General features: G+C 53.7%; 7 protein-coding genes across 7 annotated transcripts; 3 read left to right on the forward strand and 4 right to left on the reverse strand.

Annotated features, from left to right (window-relative positions):
- The first annotated feature begins 1,250 nt into the window (after positions 1–1,250).
- On the forward strand, positions 1,251–2,287 carry NECHADRAFT_99684 (uncharacterized protein). The gene is made up of 2 exons (XM_003052625.1): positions 1,251–1,396; positions 1,460–2,287. The coding sequence occupies exons 1-2, from the start codon at positions 1,322–1,324 to the stop codon at positions 2,027–2,029; spliced, it is 645 nt and encodes a 214-aa protein (XP_003052671.1). The 5' UTR covers positions 1,251–1,321; the 3' UTR covers positions 2,030–2,287.
- Positions 2,288–2,334: 47 nt separating this feature from the next.
- On the reverse strand, positions 2,335–3,348 carry NECHADRAFT_35933 (uncharacterized protein; the record flags this gene model as incomplete). Its single annotated transcript, XM_003053121.1, has 1 exon — positions 2,335–3,348. One exon carries the CDS (start codon positions 3,346–3,348, stop codon positions 2,335–2,337), a length of 1,014 nt encoding a protein of 337 aa, XP_003053167.1.
- Positions 3,349–3,843: 495 nt separating this feature from the next.
- NECHADRAFT_36568 (uncharacterized protein) lies at positions 3,844–4,285 on the forward strand (the record flags this gene model as incomplete). Its single annotated transcript, XM_003052626.1, has 2 exons — positions 3,844–3,957; positions 4,013–4,285. 2 exons carry the CDS (start codon positions 3,844–3,846, stop codon positions 4,283–4,285), a joined length of 387 nt encoding a protein of 128 aa, XP_003052672.1.
- A 334-nt stretch (positions 4,286–4,619) lies between these two features.
- On the reverse strand, positions 4,620–5,000 carry NECHADRAFT_35927 (uncharacterized protein; the record flags this gene model as incomplete). Its single annotated transcript, XM_003053122.1, has 1 exon — positions 4,620–5,000. One exon carries the CDS (start codon positions 4,998–5,000, stop codon positions 4,620–4,622), a length of 381 nt encoding a protein of 126 aa, XP_003053168.1.
- A 569-nt stretch (positions 5,001–5,569) lies between these two features.
- Positions 5,570–6,323, forward strand: NECHADRAFT_35879 (uncharacterized protein; the record flags this gene model as incomplete). Its single annotated transcript, XM_003052627.1, has 3 exons — positions 5,570–5,593; positions 5,648–5,816; positions 5,872–6,323. The coding sequence occupies 3 exons, from the start codon at positions 5,570–5,572 to the stop codon at positions 6,321–6,323; spliced, it is 645 nt and encodes a 214-aa protein (XP_003052673.1).
- A 392-nt stretch (positions 6,324–6,715) lies between these two features.
- On the reverse strand, positions 6,716–8,003 carry NECHADRAFT_36233 (uncharacterized protein; the record flags this gene model as incomplete). Its single annotated transcript, XM_003053123.1, has 2 exons — positions 6,716–7,504; positions 7,551–8,003. 2 exons carry the CDS (start codon positions 8,001–8,003, stop codon positions 6,716–6,718), a joined length of 1,242 nt encoding a protein of 413 aa, XP_003053169.1.
- A 2,252-nt stretch (positions 8,004–10,255) lies between these two features.
- On the reverse strand, positions 10,256–12,484 carry NECHADRAFT_36149 (uncharacterized protein; the record flags this gene model as incomplete). The annotated part of the gene is made up of 4 exons (XM_003053124.1): positions 10,256–10,455; positions 10,504–11,875; positions 11,941–12,045; positions 12,101–12,484. The coding sequence occupies 4 exons, from the start codon at positions 12,482–12,484 to the stop codon at positions 10,256–10,258; spliced, it is 2,061 nt and encodes a 686-aa protein (XP_003053170.1).
- Between the last annotated feature and the right edge of the window lie 1,827 nt (positions 12,485–14,311).

Below are 14,311 nucleotides of genomic sequence, written 5' to 3' on the forward strand. Positions count from 1 at the left end.
CTGGCCAGGCACCGGAGGTAGGTTGAATCTCGAGTAAAATAGAATCTAGCATGCTTCTCTGAGAAATCATAGCCATCGTGGTCTGACCTGACCTGAAGCCGTCATGTGAGGGTCAGCAGTTGCCGAGATGCATCCATGTATGGATAAAAGAATGACCCTGCAGTGTTGAAGCCGTCCCCCCTCACCAGAATTAGAAGCACCTTGACGAGTCAACAAAAAGCCCCCGAGGTACCCACCAATGATCCCTGAGAGGATGGCAGTGAGTTCTGCACTCTCAAACGAGGGATTGACGCCGCTGCTCCTCATAGAGAAGGAGAGAGACGATGGGCCGGCCCAATGGCCTTGAGACGTTGGCATGGCAATGCCTCACGAGAGGATTGATCCTTTCCCAGAGCGGCATGTACCATGCGAGAAGATGGAGGGGATATAAGGTAATAAGCTGACAACTGAGTAAGCCCTCTCTCCATCTTGACCTTTCCTTTTCACCCCCAGCCTCACCAAGAGTTTTCATCTCGGTGGTTCTGGTGGCCATGGCGTGGTTTCTCGGCTGTTGAACCACCCCCAGCATCTTCTAATGACCTCTTCTCTATTCGTAGGTACTCAGTTGATGGGTTTACAGGGTCAAAAACGGATGATTCTGGCAAGACCTGGGGAGGGGAGGAATTGAAGGAAAACTGGGGCCTTCTCGATGCAAATGGGGGCCATGTTGTACGTATCCGTATTGAATTTCTGTCTGGGGCAAAACGGGAAAAACGGCACCAAGGATTCATTCCTTTCTAATGGATTTTGTTGGGCAGGTTTCAGCCAAAAGTTTAAAAAAGAACTTCTGGGCAAACACGTTCAAGCTTTGGCTGGGCGGGAATGGCTCCTGTCGTCTAGATTGGGGAAGACAAAGTACCAGTACGGGGGATTTACACGCTACTTTTCTCAGGCACGTAACCCCCGGCACGCATAGCGCAGGGTCTAGTGGACTCTAGCTCCCAAGCTTCCAGGGGTCCAGGGGCAGGACAGGCAGCCCAGAGCAGAGACAAGCCCATTAGAGGCCCGTCCGACCAGCCGATGAATGGATAATTTGATCCATCGGGAGCCCGTTTCCCTCAGTCAAGAGACCCTTGTCCGCCTAACAAGGCTTGTTCTTATGGGGTAAGTTAATTAACCAACAGCGCCTCCGGGAGTTGGAAGCAGCTATAAAAGGGCCTGGACCGACCTACCGATGAGCGCCTCTTACCTCTACCCACCAGCATCATCATCTCGAGCTTACGAATTCAACGAACAAGACAAAATTTCCTCATCAATTGTGCTTCCAACTCTATAATTCAAAATGAAGGCTACTCTCTTCCTCGCTGCTGCCGGCCTGGTTGCCGCTCAGGACTTCACTGGCCAGCCCAAGTGCGCTGTAAGTCAACATCAACATGGACACCTGTGTCACAACAACACCGTCTAACACAATCCCAAACAGCTCAAGTGTCTTGAGGAGTACGTCCCCAAGGCCGGCTGCGACCTCGAGGATACCGCCTGCCAGTGCGACCCCGCCTTCCAGGAGAAGCTCACCCCTCAGATCTCGCCCTGCCTGATGAAGGAGTGCGAGGCTGCCGACCTCCCCAAGGCTCTCGCCGCCGCCCAGGCTGCCTGTGAGGCTTTCTCCTCGGCCGCTGGCAAGTCTACCGGCACCGTCACTCCCACTGCTACCGTCTCCGCGACCGAGGTTGAGACCGAGACTGAGACTGCCTCTGATGAGGAGGACAACACTGAGACCGTCACTGCCAGCGTCGACACCTCCATCACCGGCTCTGTCACCCTCCCTGCCATCTTCTCTACCACCACCGACGTCCCCGTCACCCCTGGCCCCAACAACAGGACCACCACCAAGGCTACCGGTACTGGTGCTAGCGGAAGTGATGGCACTGGCTCCGGCTCCGAGACCAGCGAGACCGGCGCCGCTGCCTCTGAGACTGGTAACGCCGCTGCCATGACCGGCCCTGCCATGGGCGGTTTCCTCGCCATCCTGGCTGCCTTTTTCGCTCTGTAAGGTGTGAAAATTCATACACAGGTATAATCCGGTGATAGAGCGCCTGGGGAGTAATCTTAATGGGGTCTCCATTGTGAGGCCTGGGCGTTGTTTAATGTTCTGAAACGAGAGTTATGCTTCGAGATATGACACTTGGGATGTTTTTTTGGTCGCTTTTTGGATATTGGCTTTTGATGAAAAGGCTATATCTATTTGCAATAGCGGACAACAAAAAAAGTAATGATGGAAATGGATTTGCTTGCAATTTGTCAAGCACGTAACCCCTGGCTCCTCTATCCTGCTCTCCCTCCGTGACCACTTTCGTTTTAACCTTGAGGTTCCTGATCGTCATTGGCTTTGGCCAGGTCGATGTCGATGAGCCACGGTAGCTGTATGGCTCGGTATTGGATACTCATGATGGCGGCATTCAAAAACAGCGTCTTCTCCCCCTGCACGAGATGGTAGTCACCCTCGGTGAGATCAAGATGTGCACCCCTCCGCCGGCTCATTTCGATGAGCTTCCTCTTTGCTTCCTGGAACGTCTCCTCATCCTGCGTCACGCGGTTCGGCCGCAGACCTTTCAGTCCAACAGCTTTGGACTGCTCCTGGTCAATCTTGTCGTCGTCCCACGTGGCGAGGAGCGAGCCCCATGCCTCGTGAATGTGTCCAAAGCAGTGGATCTTTGGCTTCGCGAGGGTAACGGCGCGCAGGAGGTCGGGGCATCCGGCCCGAGTCCCCGTCATGCCAGCAAAGTCGAGGATGCCAATCGGAGGACCATGGGTCATGGCCACGTCCATGCCCTCGGGGATCTTGAAGTCGTGGCCGTCGTCGTATTGGAATGCCCAGCCGCCAAATGCAGGTGTCCACTGGCTTGCAAACACCTTTAGTCGAGCCCCGTTGTCCAAGGTGAACTCGTGAACGCCTTCGGTGAGATATCGAACCCCGTCTTCTTTGGCAGCTTCGATGATGTCCTTGACTTGGTTCATGGTCTTTGTAGTACCTCCGACTTCATGAATCCAGAAGTGCTCGTCAAGAGCAGTATCGTGATTCCCTGCAATGACCAGCTTGAGAGGAGCCCGGATGGAGCGTAGCACATCAAAGGTCGCTTGATATTCCGGGACGGTTGAGCGCAGGGTTAGGTCGCCACAATGGAGGACAACATCCGCTTCTGGTAGAGGCTCCCTCCAACCGGTATGAACCCACTTTAGGTCGTCGTGATCGAATTCATCTTCAGTGGCTGGCCAGCCGTCGTCGGGTTTGGGTTTTGGTTGTGAGCCGTGGGTGTCGGATATGATGAGGATGCGCGTCTTGACTGTACTTGAAGCGCGGGATCCAGACATTTTCGAGTCGATATGAGTGACGACTTCAATAAAGAAGAGATCGATGCAGGGTTCAAGTTTCGAGGGCTTAGGGCACAAAGAAAAGGTGTATATGTAGGGGCGTAGGCAGAAAAGCTTGTTGGTCTACCTGGTAGGCATCACAGGAGGCAGCCGTTTCGAGAGGGCTACTGAATAGGTAATATACTGTAAGCACCTCTGAAGAAGAAGAGAAGAAATAGGTAGTGACTCAATGTTTGAGAGGAGTAAAAGAAAGCAAAGTAAATCAACAAAAACAATCATAGGTTAACATCATGACACAGCCAAAGCCATCATGGATGCTTGATGAAGCAAGCTTCAGCTGACGTCGATAGAGTACAAAGTGGGTCAAGCAGCTCCCAAGTTCCTTTGTGCATCCTCCACTTCCCTGCGCCAACGTAAAGGAGAGAGGCCATCAACACGCATCACCACCAACGAACACCACCCCTTTTGCCTGATAACTCGTACTGCCATCCTAAAATGGCTGCTGAGGCTTCTCAAGATGTACCAATGGGCTCACCTCCACCGGCGCCCGCGCAGACAGACACGGAGCCCAAGTATGGCGGCTACTCGCGTTTCGAGATTGAGCTCGAGGTTCGTTCTGCGCTCTTCTCTCCCTTTCTCCCTGGCTGACCTTTGTTATTTACAGTTTGTGCAATCTCTAGCCAACCCTTACTACCTCAACCATCTCGCCTCCCAGAAGCTCCTCAACCAACCCGCCTTTGTCGCATACCTCGCCTATCTCCAGTACTGGAGCAAGCCGCCGTACCTCAAGTACCTGACCTACCCGGGTCCGACACTGCGACACCTCGAGCTCCTTCAGCAGGAGATGTTTCGACAACAAATCATGAGCCCGGACGTGGTTCAGAGACTGGTTGAGGAGGGCATGAAGGCCTCGATCGATTGGCACCGCGAAAGCTAGAAGACTTGCGACCAAGGCGACGACGTGCCTTGTGTAGGACGCGAACGATCACACGAGCCACGGCAAGAAGACCAGAGAAGCCCCCAGGAACAAGATGACATCAAGTCTCCTACGCCGAAGAAGAAGACGATCAAGATTAAGATCAAGACGAAGCAGAAGCCTTCTCATACGTAACTGCCCAGGTCAACAAACACCTCGCAACATGGCAAGGCTAAAAGGATTTTTGATTCTTCAAACTCGAAAAACACGAGCTACAGTCTATGACAAACTCCAATTCTCCTCGCAACCAAGAACAAATGACAAGACCCTCCACCGACACCGACTCATAACAAGCCTAGTTCTCTCTCCACCGATGTCCGCAAGTCATGCACTTGTAAAAGCTCGTCATGGGCTCGTCAGCACTGCGAATCTGGACCTGGAAAAAGGCGGCCTCGTCGCCGTTGCAGCCGTCGTTGGGGCACTGGACGCGGCCCTTTTGCGCATTGTCCCAGGCTCCGGGGCCGCCAAAGACGTCCTCCTTCTCGACGCGCTCGTACATGCGGCGCGAGAAGACGGGCTCGGTGATGTGGTGCTCGAAGGGGCAGGTGCGGCACTCGAGGCGGTTGGTGCGCGTGTTTGTGAAGGAGACGGTGAGGATGTTGGCGCAATGGGGGCAGACTGCCAATTTGTTAGTGAGGTTGGTGTTGGGGACGGAGTGAGTCTTACAGAGCAACATAGTGACGGTTTGTTAGGGATGAGAGTCGATAGCAAGAAACTGTCTGCAATAGAGCTTTGTGTGAGAGCGAAGAGTGTCTTGTTGTTTGTCGTTGCGTCGTTAACTCGCCTGTTGAATAGAAATGAATATGACTTCTTTTTTTTCTCCAAGGCAAGAATGGAGTCGAGGCCGCCAAGGCCTCCACCTCGTGGGTGCCCAGGCGGCGTCTCTAGTGGGGTCCAGCCTCTACCATGACGGACCATGTCTTTAGCGCCATCTCCCCCGCCATTTCCTGCTCTTTTGCAACTGCTTGCTTGCCCTGGGCGCTTCAGCCTCAGCCCCTCCAAAAACACCAAAGACAAATGCTACATCATCACTGCCACCTCCTTTCATTATTTCCCCCCCTGGTGACGACGACGACGCCGCAAATACGTTGCCCTATTTTTGAATTTGCATACCTCCCGAGCATTCCGGAATCTCGCATCGAAACACACTTCAATCTTTTCTCCATTGTCAAACCAACTGACAGATTATACCCCGCTTCCCTTTGCAAATCAGCTTGATATACACGTCTTGGTGAACCAGCAAAGATGGGCGCTGACGAGGAGCACGATGTAAGCCAGGTCTCAACACTTTGTAAAACTGTACACTCTAACCAACACGCATAGGGCGCCTCCGTCAAGGAGATCTTGATCGAGGCATGCCGCCGCAACAACACCGACCTCCTCACCGAGTGCCTCGAGGACAAGTCCGACCCCGAGATCACAAAGCTCCTCAACGAGACCACCACCGTCATGGGCAACCACCTCTACCACGAGGCCGCCTCCCGAGGCAACTGTGCGTCCTAGTCACCCACGACCGAAGCATACAACGAGCTAACACCACCACTTAGACGAAATCATCGACCTCCTCCTCGACCAGCCCGACTTTGAATGCGACCCCCTAACCCGTCTCGAGGGTGACACCCCCCTCCACACCGCCATCCGCTGGATCAACTCTGAGCCGCCTGCCCAGAGACCCTTTGGCAACGCCCTCGTCGAGATGATGCTCGAGGCTGGCTCGAACCCGCGAGTCAAGAACAAGGCCCGCCTGACTCCATACCAGCTCGTCGACCCCACCAACAAGGAGCTGCGCGATCTCATCCAGAAGCACGAGTACGCCAACCAGAACGCGGGCGACTTCATCACCGTCGATAGTTCGGCAGCCAGTGCCAAGCATGGCGCCCACAAGAATGCTGTTCCACAAGCCGTCGACGATGAGAGTGATGACGACGCCGAGTTTAGCGGCAGTGATGAGGAAGAGCGCGCCGAGTGGGAGAGGAGACGAAAGGAGAGGCGGAGATAGTCATGAATGCGCCGCTGCGCTTAGAAACACTTGATATCTAGAGGTCACTTCACCGCAGAGGGAAGTGGACTAATACGAGGTGGACATACAGCATGATTGTTATCTCAAAGCGATAGAAGCCTGTACAAAGGTAGAGAGAATAACAACTTCTCATCTAGGGCATCAAAGAAAGAAGGGTATAAGCATTCTGGCCCAGGGATTTGAAGCCAACTCCCTGCTCAGCTCATCGTCTATCATCTAATCGTGTGCTCATTCTCGATCCAAGCCGACTTCAGGAAAGGAACAGTCAAAAGGACGTGCAAGATCAGGAACCAGCCTGTCTTCTATAAACAAAGGAAAGAAAGCATGCTCCCAGCTTCTGTCAAGTTGTCTCGGTCAGACCCCCCAAATGCTCATAATAGTAGCCATAGTCCAGTTGCCAGCGCCGCAGAGCCCATCGTAATAACTGCCGGGAACACATTATTCGCGATACTCTTGTCGGATATGATATATGTGACATTCTTGAGCCGCTTCTGGGCAACCTGCGATAGTCCCCCTGAATCGGCTAGCTCATTCATTTCATCACCCAACTGACGCAGAATGTTAGTCGAGCGACCCTTGGGGCACATGACGATCTCCCAGCCGCCTCCCTTGGGAATGATAAACGTCGAACTCTGATCGTCGAAAGCAAAGCTGTAGGCATCGGGACACATTGCTTTGGCGGCCTTGCTGTAATCCGATGGCTTGCAAATATCCGGGTCGTGGTATTTGCCTACACAGCACTCCTTGTCAGTGCCGTATGCGGCGCAAGCACTGTTGCAAGGTGAAAACTCGGGCCGCTGGATCTGATCGTCCGGGTAGGGGTAGATGCCGTCACCAGGCTTAGTGGGTGGAAAGGCGAGATACTTCCATGGACACCAGCGACGTGCGTCTTCGTTGTCTATCCTGTTTTCCAAAGGTACTGGATATGTCGAGTTGGTATAGTAAGTCCCAGTATCAGCGTGTGCATAGATCCAACTAGGAGATGCAATGCACGCGCAGTTGGTGAGATTTGGCGGGATGAAGGTTGTGTTCTTGGCAGGGATGTACACAATGCCCATCGGGAGATTATAGCCGTCAACTAGGGAGATGTCGTAGAAAGTTTGCTCCTTGTGTAAACCACCAGCCAAGGTGAACTCGGCGAGTGTTGCTGGCGTTGACCCCTAACTATATGTTAACACATGCGCAAACACTGTGGGAAGCACTTACACTGAACTCGCAGTCCAACTTGCCAAAGCAGTCGCCCGTTTTGCAGGAACATGAACTGCCCTTGACAGTGCAATTTGTCCTCCCCCAGACGCGACCTTGCCACTCTGATCCTACCCAAAGTTCCTTGCTCTTCCCCTGGGCAAGCTCGAAGCCCCCGATGCCCGGGCCTTTACCAGACTGAGTTGCGATGCCAGGCCAGATGGTTGAATCGCACTTGTTGGTAATGACTAAAGGAACCGGTCTGTCGGGGTCTTCTGGTTCTTTTCGGCGCAGATTTCTCACGGTGTATTGTCCCCATTTTTGTAAAAGGTCATTTTCTGAGATCCTGGAAGGGACCTCTAAACTGACAGCCCTGGCTTCCTGTATGAACAACCCAATGACGAGGGCAGGCACCAGCAGTCGGCGTAATGAAGAGGCGCTTCTGGCGTCTCCACATTTCGACGAAGATACCATTTCCTGGCTCAAAGGGTGTAAGTGGAACGCAAAAATGGGTTGTTGACTTGCGTTGTGATCCAATCGAGGTCACCCCAGAGGATTGTTTTGAGTCTAGGAGAACAAAGTGATGGAACGTATTAGTTGGTCGTGATCATGGCCTCGAAAGATAGCTGTCCACTGAAGCAAGTATAGTCGGCGAGCAGTATATGTAAGAGACGACGGCGTTGGGGTGCTTCCAGGATCGAGGGACTTATGTGACGTATAGGCGATGACGATGCTGCGAACCAAGACTGTCTTGCTGGATACCTGGGAACCGTTTCTTGATGACCCTTGTCGAATTGATCTGCGCTTGAGGCGTGGCAACGGAGAGTGGCTGGACAGACGATAGAGTAGGGCAATGAGCAGGGGTGGACCGGCTGAGACCGACGAGATCGGTTAGGTTGTCGTAGAGGAGCGGGCAAGGAGGGGAGGTGGCCAGAATCTGAAACGGCCGAGGAGGAGAGACGATACTATTAATATTCTTGGTGCTTGCTGATCAACAGAGAAACAAAAAGAGGGTAATAAATCCAGAGGGTTGAAGAAGGGTAGAAGCCCGAGAGTCGGCCTCGAGCAGGGGAGAGAATGGAGCTGAAGAAGAGAAGAAGAGAAAGAAAGACGGAAAATAATGAACCGACCAGTTTGAGACTTTGAAACAATGCAAAGGAAGGAGTAGACAGGGAAAGGTCTCACCGAGGGAAGGCGCTTCACAGCGAGAGCTTGCCATGTTTGTCTGGGCTGCCATGACTTACACGAGCTTGAGTGGCCATGGTTGAAAGCTATGACGTCAGAGGACCACGGACCAGGGATGTCGACAAGAACCAGACCCCTGGCTGAACATGCATGCCAGCAAAAGATCAGACGACCAATGTTGTGTGAATAACGATGATTGCAAATATGCGGTATAGAGTTAGATTCTACATGGACTCTGTGTTGGTAGCCGTGAACATTGATGCTGTGATATAACCTTCCTTTCAGCTGTTGGTGCCAAAAGTGAGGGCATCATGAGAACCTGCTGAGCATTGGTTCTATAGTGGAATTTGAATAGCTATTTCATCACACTTCTCATAGATAGGTTAAATGAGTTTTCTCGTAATTAAATTTCAATAGGCCAATTTGCTTGGTTGCTGAGATTAGACTGCAAAAGAATCGACATTCTCCACGGCTACTTTCAGTCCTGCTGTTTGAGAAAAGATGAATCTTCTCCAAGCAGCAACTTGACAGCTTGCCATGATGAATATGCCTACTGTACACGAGCCGCGCACGTGCGTTAGAGCCACGGTGGGCATTTGTATATGAGGTTCCAACTTAGTGTTGGGTTACTTACTGCTCTACTTCTTGAAGTAATCCCCACGTGCGTGGCACCTTGCATGACCCCACCATCCAACTCCCAACAACGCCCCAGTTCCAACCGTAATTGAACCTCGTTTGTTTTGTTTGCCTTGTCGCCAAGACACCCGAACGGAGGCTCTGGTTAAAGGCATTGGCATATGCTGGGAATTTGAGTTAATGAGCTTTCTTACGACCGACACTGACTGATCAATGCCATGTATGCCACCTTATCCTGAATATCGACTGCTAAATATTGCCGAGAGGGAAAAGGTATCACTGGGTTGGAAAGTTTGAGTCCATCTTTCGCCTGGGATTGGCCGTGTAACTCTGACCATGACTTGAATCAGGTTGTCCAAGTCGGCTGCTACCCCTTGCCATTTGGCGGATTGGGTTGTTCTAATTCAGTAACTTGGGCCCCAAGATAGGAGTCCTGACTGAGTTTATATACAGGATCAGAGCACATGTAGATCAAGATTTGGACATTCTCATACCCGATATCTGTGCATCATTAGTCACTAAACACACAAATCTTGTCGAGACGCTATGCACATTCAATGATGTCTCCATTGTCTATATACGAGTGATCATCATGTCGTTCATGCATGTAACTCTCCCCTCCGTCAATTCAGAACCCAACACCAGGCTTGGACACACCTGGTGTCAACCACGCTCAAGTTATTTAATCTCCTAGTACTAAATCCAACATCTTTCGTCGCTCGACATGTCTCTTTGGTCTCGTCGGATGATCCCAAGACGGTCCCAGATATTTCCCTCGCTCTGTCTGTCATATTTCGGGGGGTGCTCCGAGCGAGTCTCACCCGCCTCTGCATCTTGCCAGGTATCATGCGGTTCCAAAGTGAAACTCCAAGTTTATCGCTTTCTCTTTCCATTATACTGCATGTTTATCGGAAGCGGGCACGGCAGCGGCCCATGACTTCGCCCTGGCAGACAAGCTCGGCGCTGAATTCAGAGCCATCCAGGGTCAGGTAGATATCAAAGTAGACTCGGTAGAAGGTGCCTTGCGGGGTATCCATTCGTTCAAAGTCCTTCTCCAGGTTCTTGCGGGAGAGATCCGAGGTAAGCGTGACGACTTCCTTGATGCCTACGGATTGTTAGTATTTGGGTCGCTTGTAGACAGGAATAAACTTACGGGGATCCTTGGTGTATTCGGGGCAGACGTCATCGTCACAGGCGTACAGGACATCCTCGTACATGAGGGTGGCGCCAGGAGCGACTTGTCGGAAGAACGAGACCTTGACAGGCTCGCCGTTCTTGACCTTTTGGCCCTTCTGGACAAAGATCTGTCGGGTGAACTTGCAACGGTCCTTGCCGTCCAGAGAGGGCACACGGTAGGCCTCAGGGTGGTAGCCTTCCTTAAAGGGCTGGAGGGTGGCCATGAGGTAGTGTCGACGGGCAACACGGTGGGTGATGATTCGCTCCGTGATACCGGCGGTGACGGCACCCTTGACGATGGCGGCCACTGAGTCCATGGGGCGGACGACCTTGGACTGGAATTGGGGAGGAACGTGGAGCTTGATCTGCTGGAAGAGGTACTCGGAAGCACCGAAACCACCAACCACCAGGATGTTCTGGAGGGTACGGTTCTGGGCCTGGATGGCAATGATTTGGTTTCTCACGAGCTCCAGAATGCGGTTAACAACGGGCTCGAAGCACTGGAGAATCTCCTCGTTGGAGAAGGTCATGTAACCCTCCTCGATGCCGGCCTCGGGGAACTCAGCCTCGATACCAACGTCGACAGCCCACTTCTGGCCGTTATTCCGGAAATCGGCCTTGATTCGGTTCTCAAAGTCCATGATACACTTGGCATAGACACGACCAGCCGTCTTGGAACCATCGGGAAGCTTCATCTTGCGGATCTTGGTCCGAAGAATGTTGCTGAAGTTTCGGTTCAGGGCGGTGGAACCACACGAGTCACCGGAACCAGCTGTACACTCAGCGACAGTGAAGGGGTTCTCCTCCTCGACCTCGTACGCGATCAAATCGACAGTACCACCACCACAATCCACAATCAGTACGGCATCGTGGACCTTGAGGTTCAGGAGACCAGTCTTGGAGCAGAAGAGGGCGGCTGCCTCGGGCTCAGAGACCAGGGTAAGACGGTTGTCGTTCTCGTCCCTAAGGAAACCAGCCTGGATGGCTGCAGCTCTGGTGGCGGCTTTGCCGGCATCGTTCCAGATAGCAGGCACGGTCAGATAGTATCGGATGTTGCGCTCTTCTCGGTTAAAGACTTCACCCAGCGTCTTTTGCAGAGCTGACCGCATGGCCTGTCGGAGCTTGAAGAGGTAATCGGCGGCGACATCGATTTCGGACTTTCCTGGGGGCAGAGGAGGGAGGTTGATGGGATCGATGTAGGTGTTTCCGCTGAGCATCAGCTGAAGCTTGAACCACTCAACCTTTTGCACACCGGGCTTGGGGTATCCGGTGGGAGCGAGGGCGTCAGCAATATCGGGACCCCATCCTACCACCTTTTGGTATTGATCGTAGTAAAGCACTGTGGGAATCTGGAGAATAATGGATTTAGTTTCTGCGCCCCTTGATATCTGCTGCTTGTCTCGATTTCACGTACCTTTTGCTTGGTGTAAGAACCAGCACCTGGCCACTCAGTAATAATGTCTTCCTTGGCCTCGTTGTTGGTCGCAAACGCAAAAGCAACGCCAGAGAAAGTGGTACCCTGGTTTCTCAATTAGCCACTGCGCTTCTGAACTGGGAACCCTTCAAGTGCGTACAAAATCAATGCCCACGATCAGCTGGGCCTTGCTCCGGCTGGCTCCCTCAACCTCAGCAGCGGGGCCCGGGCGCTGAAACTGCTGACCGATGGGACCGCCTTGAGGAGGAGGAGGACCGGCCGGAGGGTAACCCTGAGGTGGAGGAGGCTGTCCAAAGCCGGGAGGACCTCCCATCGGGGGAGGACCTTGGCCCATGGGAGCCATTCCGGGAGGGTAGCCCACGGGGGCACCGGTGTTGATCGGGGGCGGACCGCCAACCATTTGGCTGGGAGGAGTGCGGTTGGGCTGCTGGGTGAGGGGACTGGTGCGGCCGAGGGGATTTTGACCGGGAGGAAAGTTGGCTGTATAGCTGGGCGGACGATTTCCAGCGCCCGGGTGATTCATTGGGAGGCTTGTCGTGGACGACGAGGCGGCGATTGAGGGAGCGTTGAGCTGATGTTGATGTTGATGTTGGTGAGGAGGCTGAGGCTGCGGTATTTGGCCCGGAGGAGGGGTTGGGCTTGGGGTCAGACCCTCGACGGTTTGGATGCTTGCAGCGGACTTGCGTTTTCCGAAGCCAAAGCTCTTGAAGCGGGAGTTCATAGAACTCATATGGAAGAGAGGAAGAGGAGCAAAGGGGGGAGGTTTGAGGAGTAGGACCAAAGGTCAGAAGAGGCACAGAGGCACAGGCACAGACGCAGAGGGCGGCGAGGCGAGGCGCCGCAGCAGCAGGACGGGGCAGGACGGAGCGGAGGGGACAGGACAGGATAGGACGACGACGAGGGGGGTGGGTTGGATTGGGATTGGGCGCAGGAGGGGGAGGGGGGAATGAGAGAGGGTCAGGCTCGGGTTCGGGTCAGAAATTAGCACGGGGGGTGGAGGAGAGAAGCGGTTTCTGGAGAGCAGCAGTGTAGCGCAGTGCAGAGCAGAGGCGTCGTGAGTGAGAGTGAACAAAAGTCGAGAGAGAAAAGAGACGGTCTGGCCTGGCCTGGCTAACAGTCCAGCACCAGGTTGTCTAGCTTCCAGGTTGATGCGGCGGGAGTGGGAGCAGGAGGGGGGCGTGCAAAGTGGGATGTACGAGTCTGAAGTGGTCGCCGGCTGGTTGGCTGACAAGCTTGGGCTGAGCTTGGGCTGAAGCAGAGCTGAGGTCTACTTGGGTAGGACTGGACGCCGCTGGCGGCTCTCTTCTGGGCTGGCTTGGAATATGGTCGCCGATGTTCAGTTTGGCTTGCTTCTAGACCTTGGATCCGTCGCCGTTTCTAGGTGCGCTCCGTGGCTGTAGCTTGGGAGCAAGTAAGTTGCCGGGTCGCTCTTCTGACAGCTGGAGCCAGGCATGTAGAAAATGTTGCGAGGTAGCGGGAGAGCCTGTCGACAAAAGGTGGGCTCTCTGTCTGGCTGTGTTGCGTTGGCGTATGTATGGATGGGTAGGTAGGCAGGCCGTCAAGTCTGGCGCTGGCGCTGGCGTGGGCACGGACGAGCCAAACTTGATGATGTCGACGAGACGGTCACAGAGAGAAAATCCGATGGACAAAGAGGCGCAAGCTTTAGCAGGTGGATAGACGATCGGTTCTGGTCGTTGGAATCACTGCTTCCTTCGCTTCTCTCGCAATAAAAAGGAACAATGAGATCTGAGCAGGTCTTTTGGGCTCTTGGGCTGAGGTGGCTGACGAGGCGCTGCAGGCTGGGCACTTGTGGGCAGAGAATCAAGGACGGGGATTCGCAGGACCACCAGAAACAGAGACCGCCCAGGTCCCCCCCTCCAGGTGGAGAAGTCTAGAGCTGACGGCGCTAGGGCGTTTCCAGTAGTGTAAGGCTGAGGGCAGGGGGGATGCAGCAGGACATTCCATCAACTGGCCTACAGATTTTCCTCTCAGCGGCTTCAATGACGGGAAAGAGAATTGGTAGGTGAGCGGGAACTGAGACGAACTGACGGACAGCTACATCGCATTACGGCAGCGGGTAGAGACCCGTCGACACTGCGTCAACGACTGACCTGATACTAACTCAACCTGGGTCTATTTGCCAATCAGGCTGGGCATGTAAGCTCAAGAGTAAACATTTGACCAACAGGATAAGGGCCCAATGCCACGGACAGCGGCCCCAAAAGTCTGCCTCGTTGCCCGTTGCAAAAAAAGAAACTGCCCGCCTGGGGGGTCCCCTCTCGCTGACGGCACGGCTTGTCGCTGATTGATGACTGTGGCTGTGGCCGCTTCAATGGTGGGGTTCTCTCCA

The sequence above is a fragment of the Fusarium vanettenii genome (genome assembly GCF_000151355.1).
Source record: "Fusarium vanettenii 77-13-4 chromosome 3 genomic scaffold NECHAsca_2_chr3_3_0, whole genome shotgun sequence".
NCBI lineage: Eukaryota > Fungi > Ascomycota > Sordariomycetes > Hypocreales > Nectriaceae > Fusarium > Fusarium vanettenii.

What these genes read in the sequence shown, in the direction of transcription:
- NECHADRAFT_99684 (XM_003052625.1), top strand. Translation starts at nt 1,322, where the DNA reads ATGAAGGCTACTCTCTTCCTCGCTGCTGCCGGCCTGGTTGCCGCTCAG. An exon ending in CTGGCCAGCCCAAGTGCGCT is followed by an intron (nt 1,397 to 1,459) that starts GTAAGTCAACAT and finishes AATCCCAAACAG; the next exon opens with CTCAAGTGTCTTGAGGAGTA.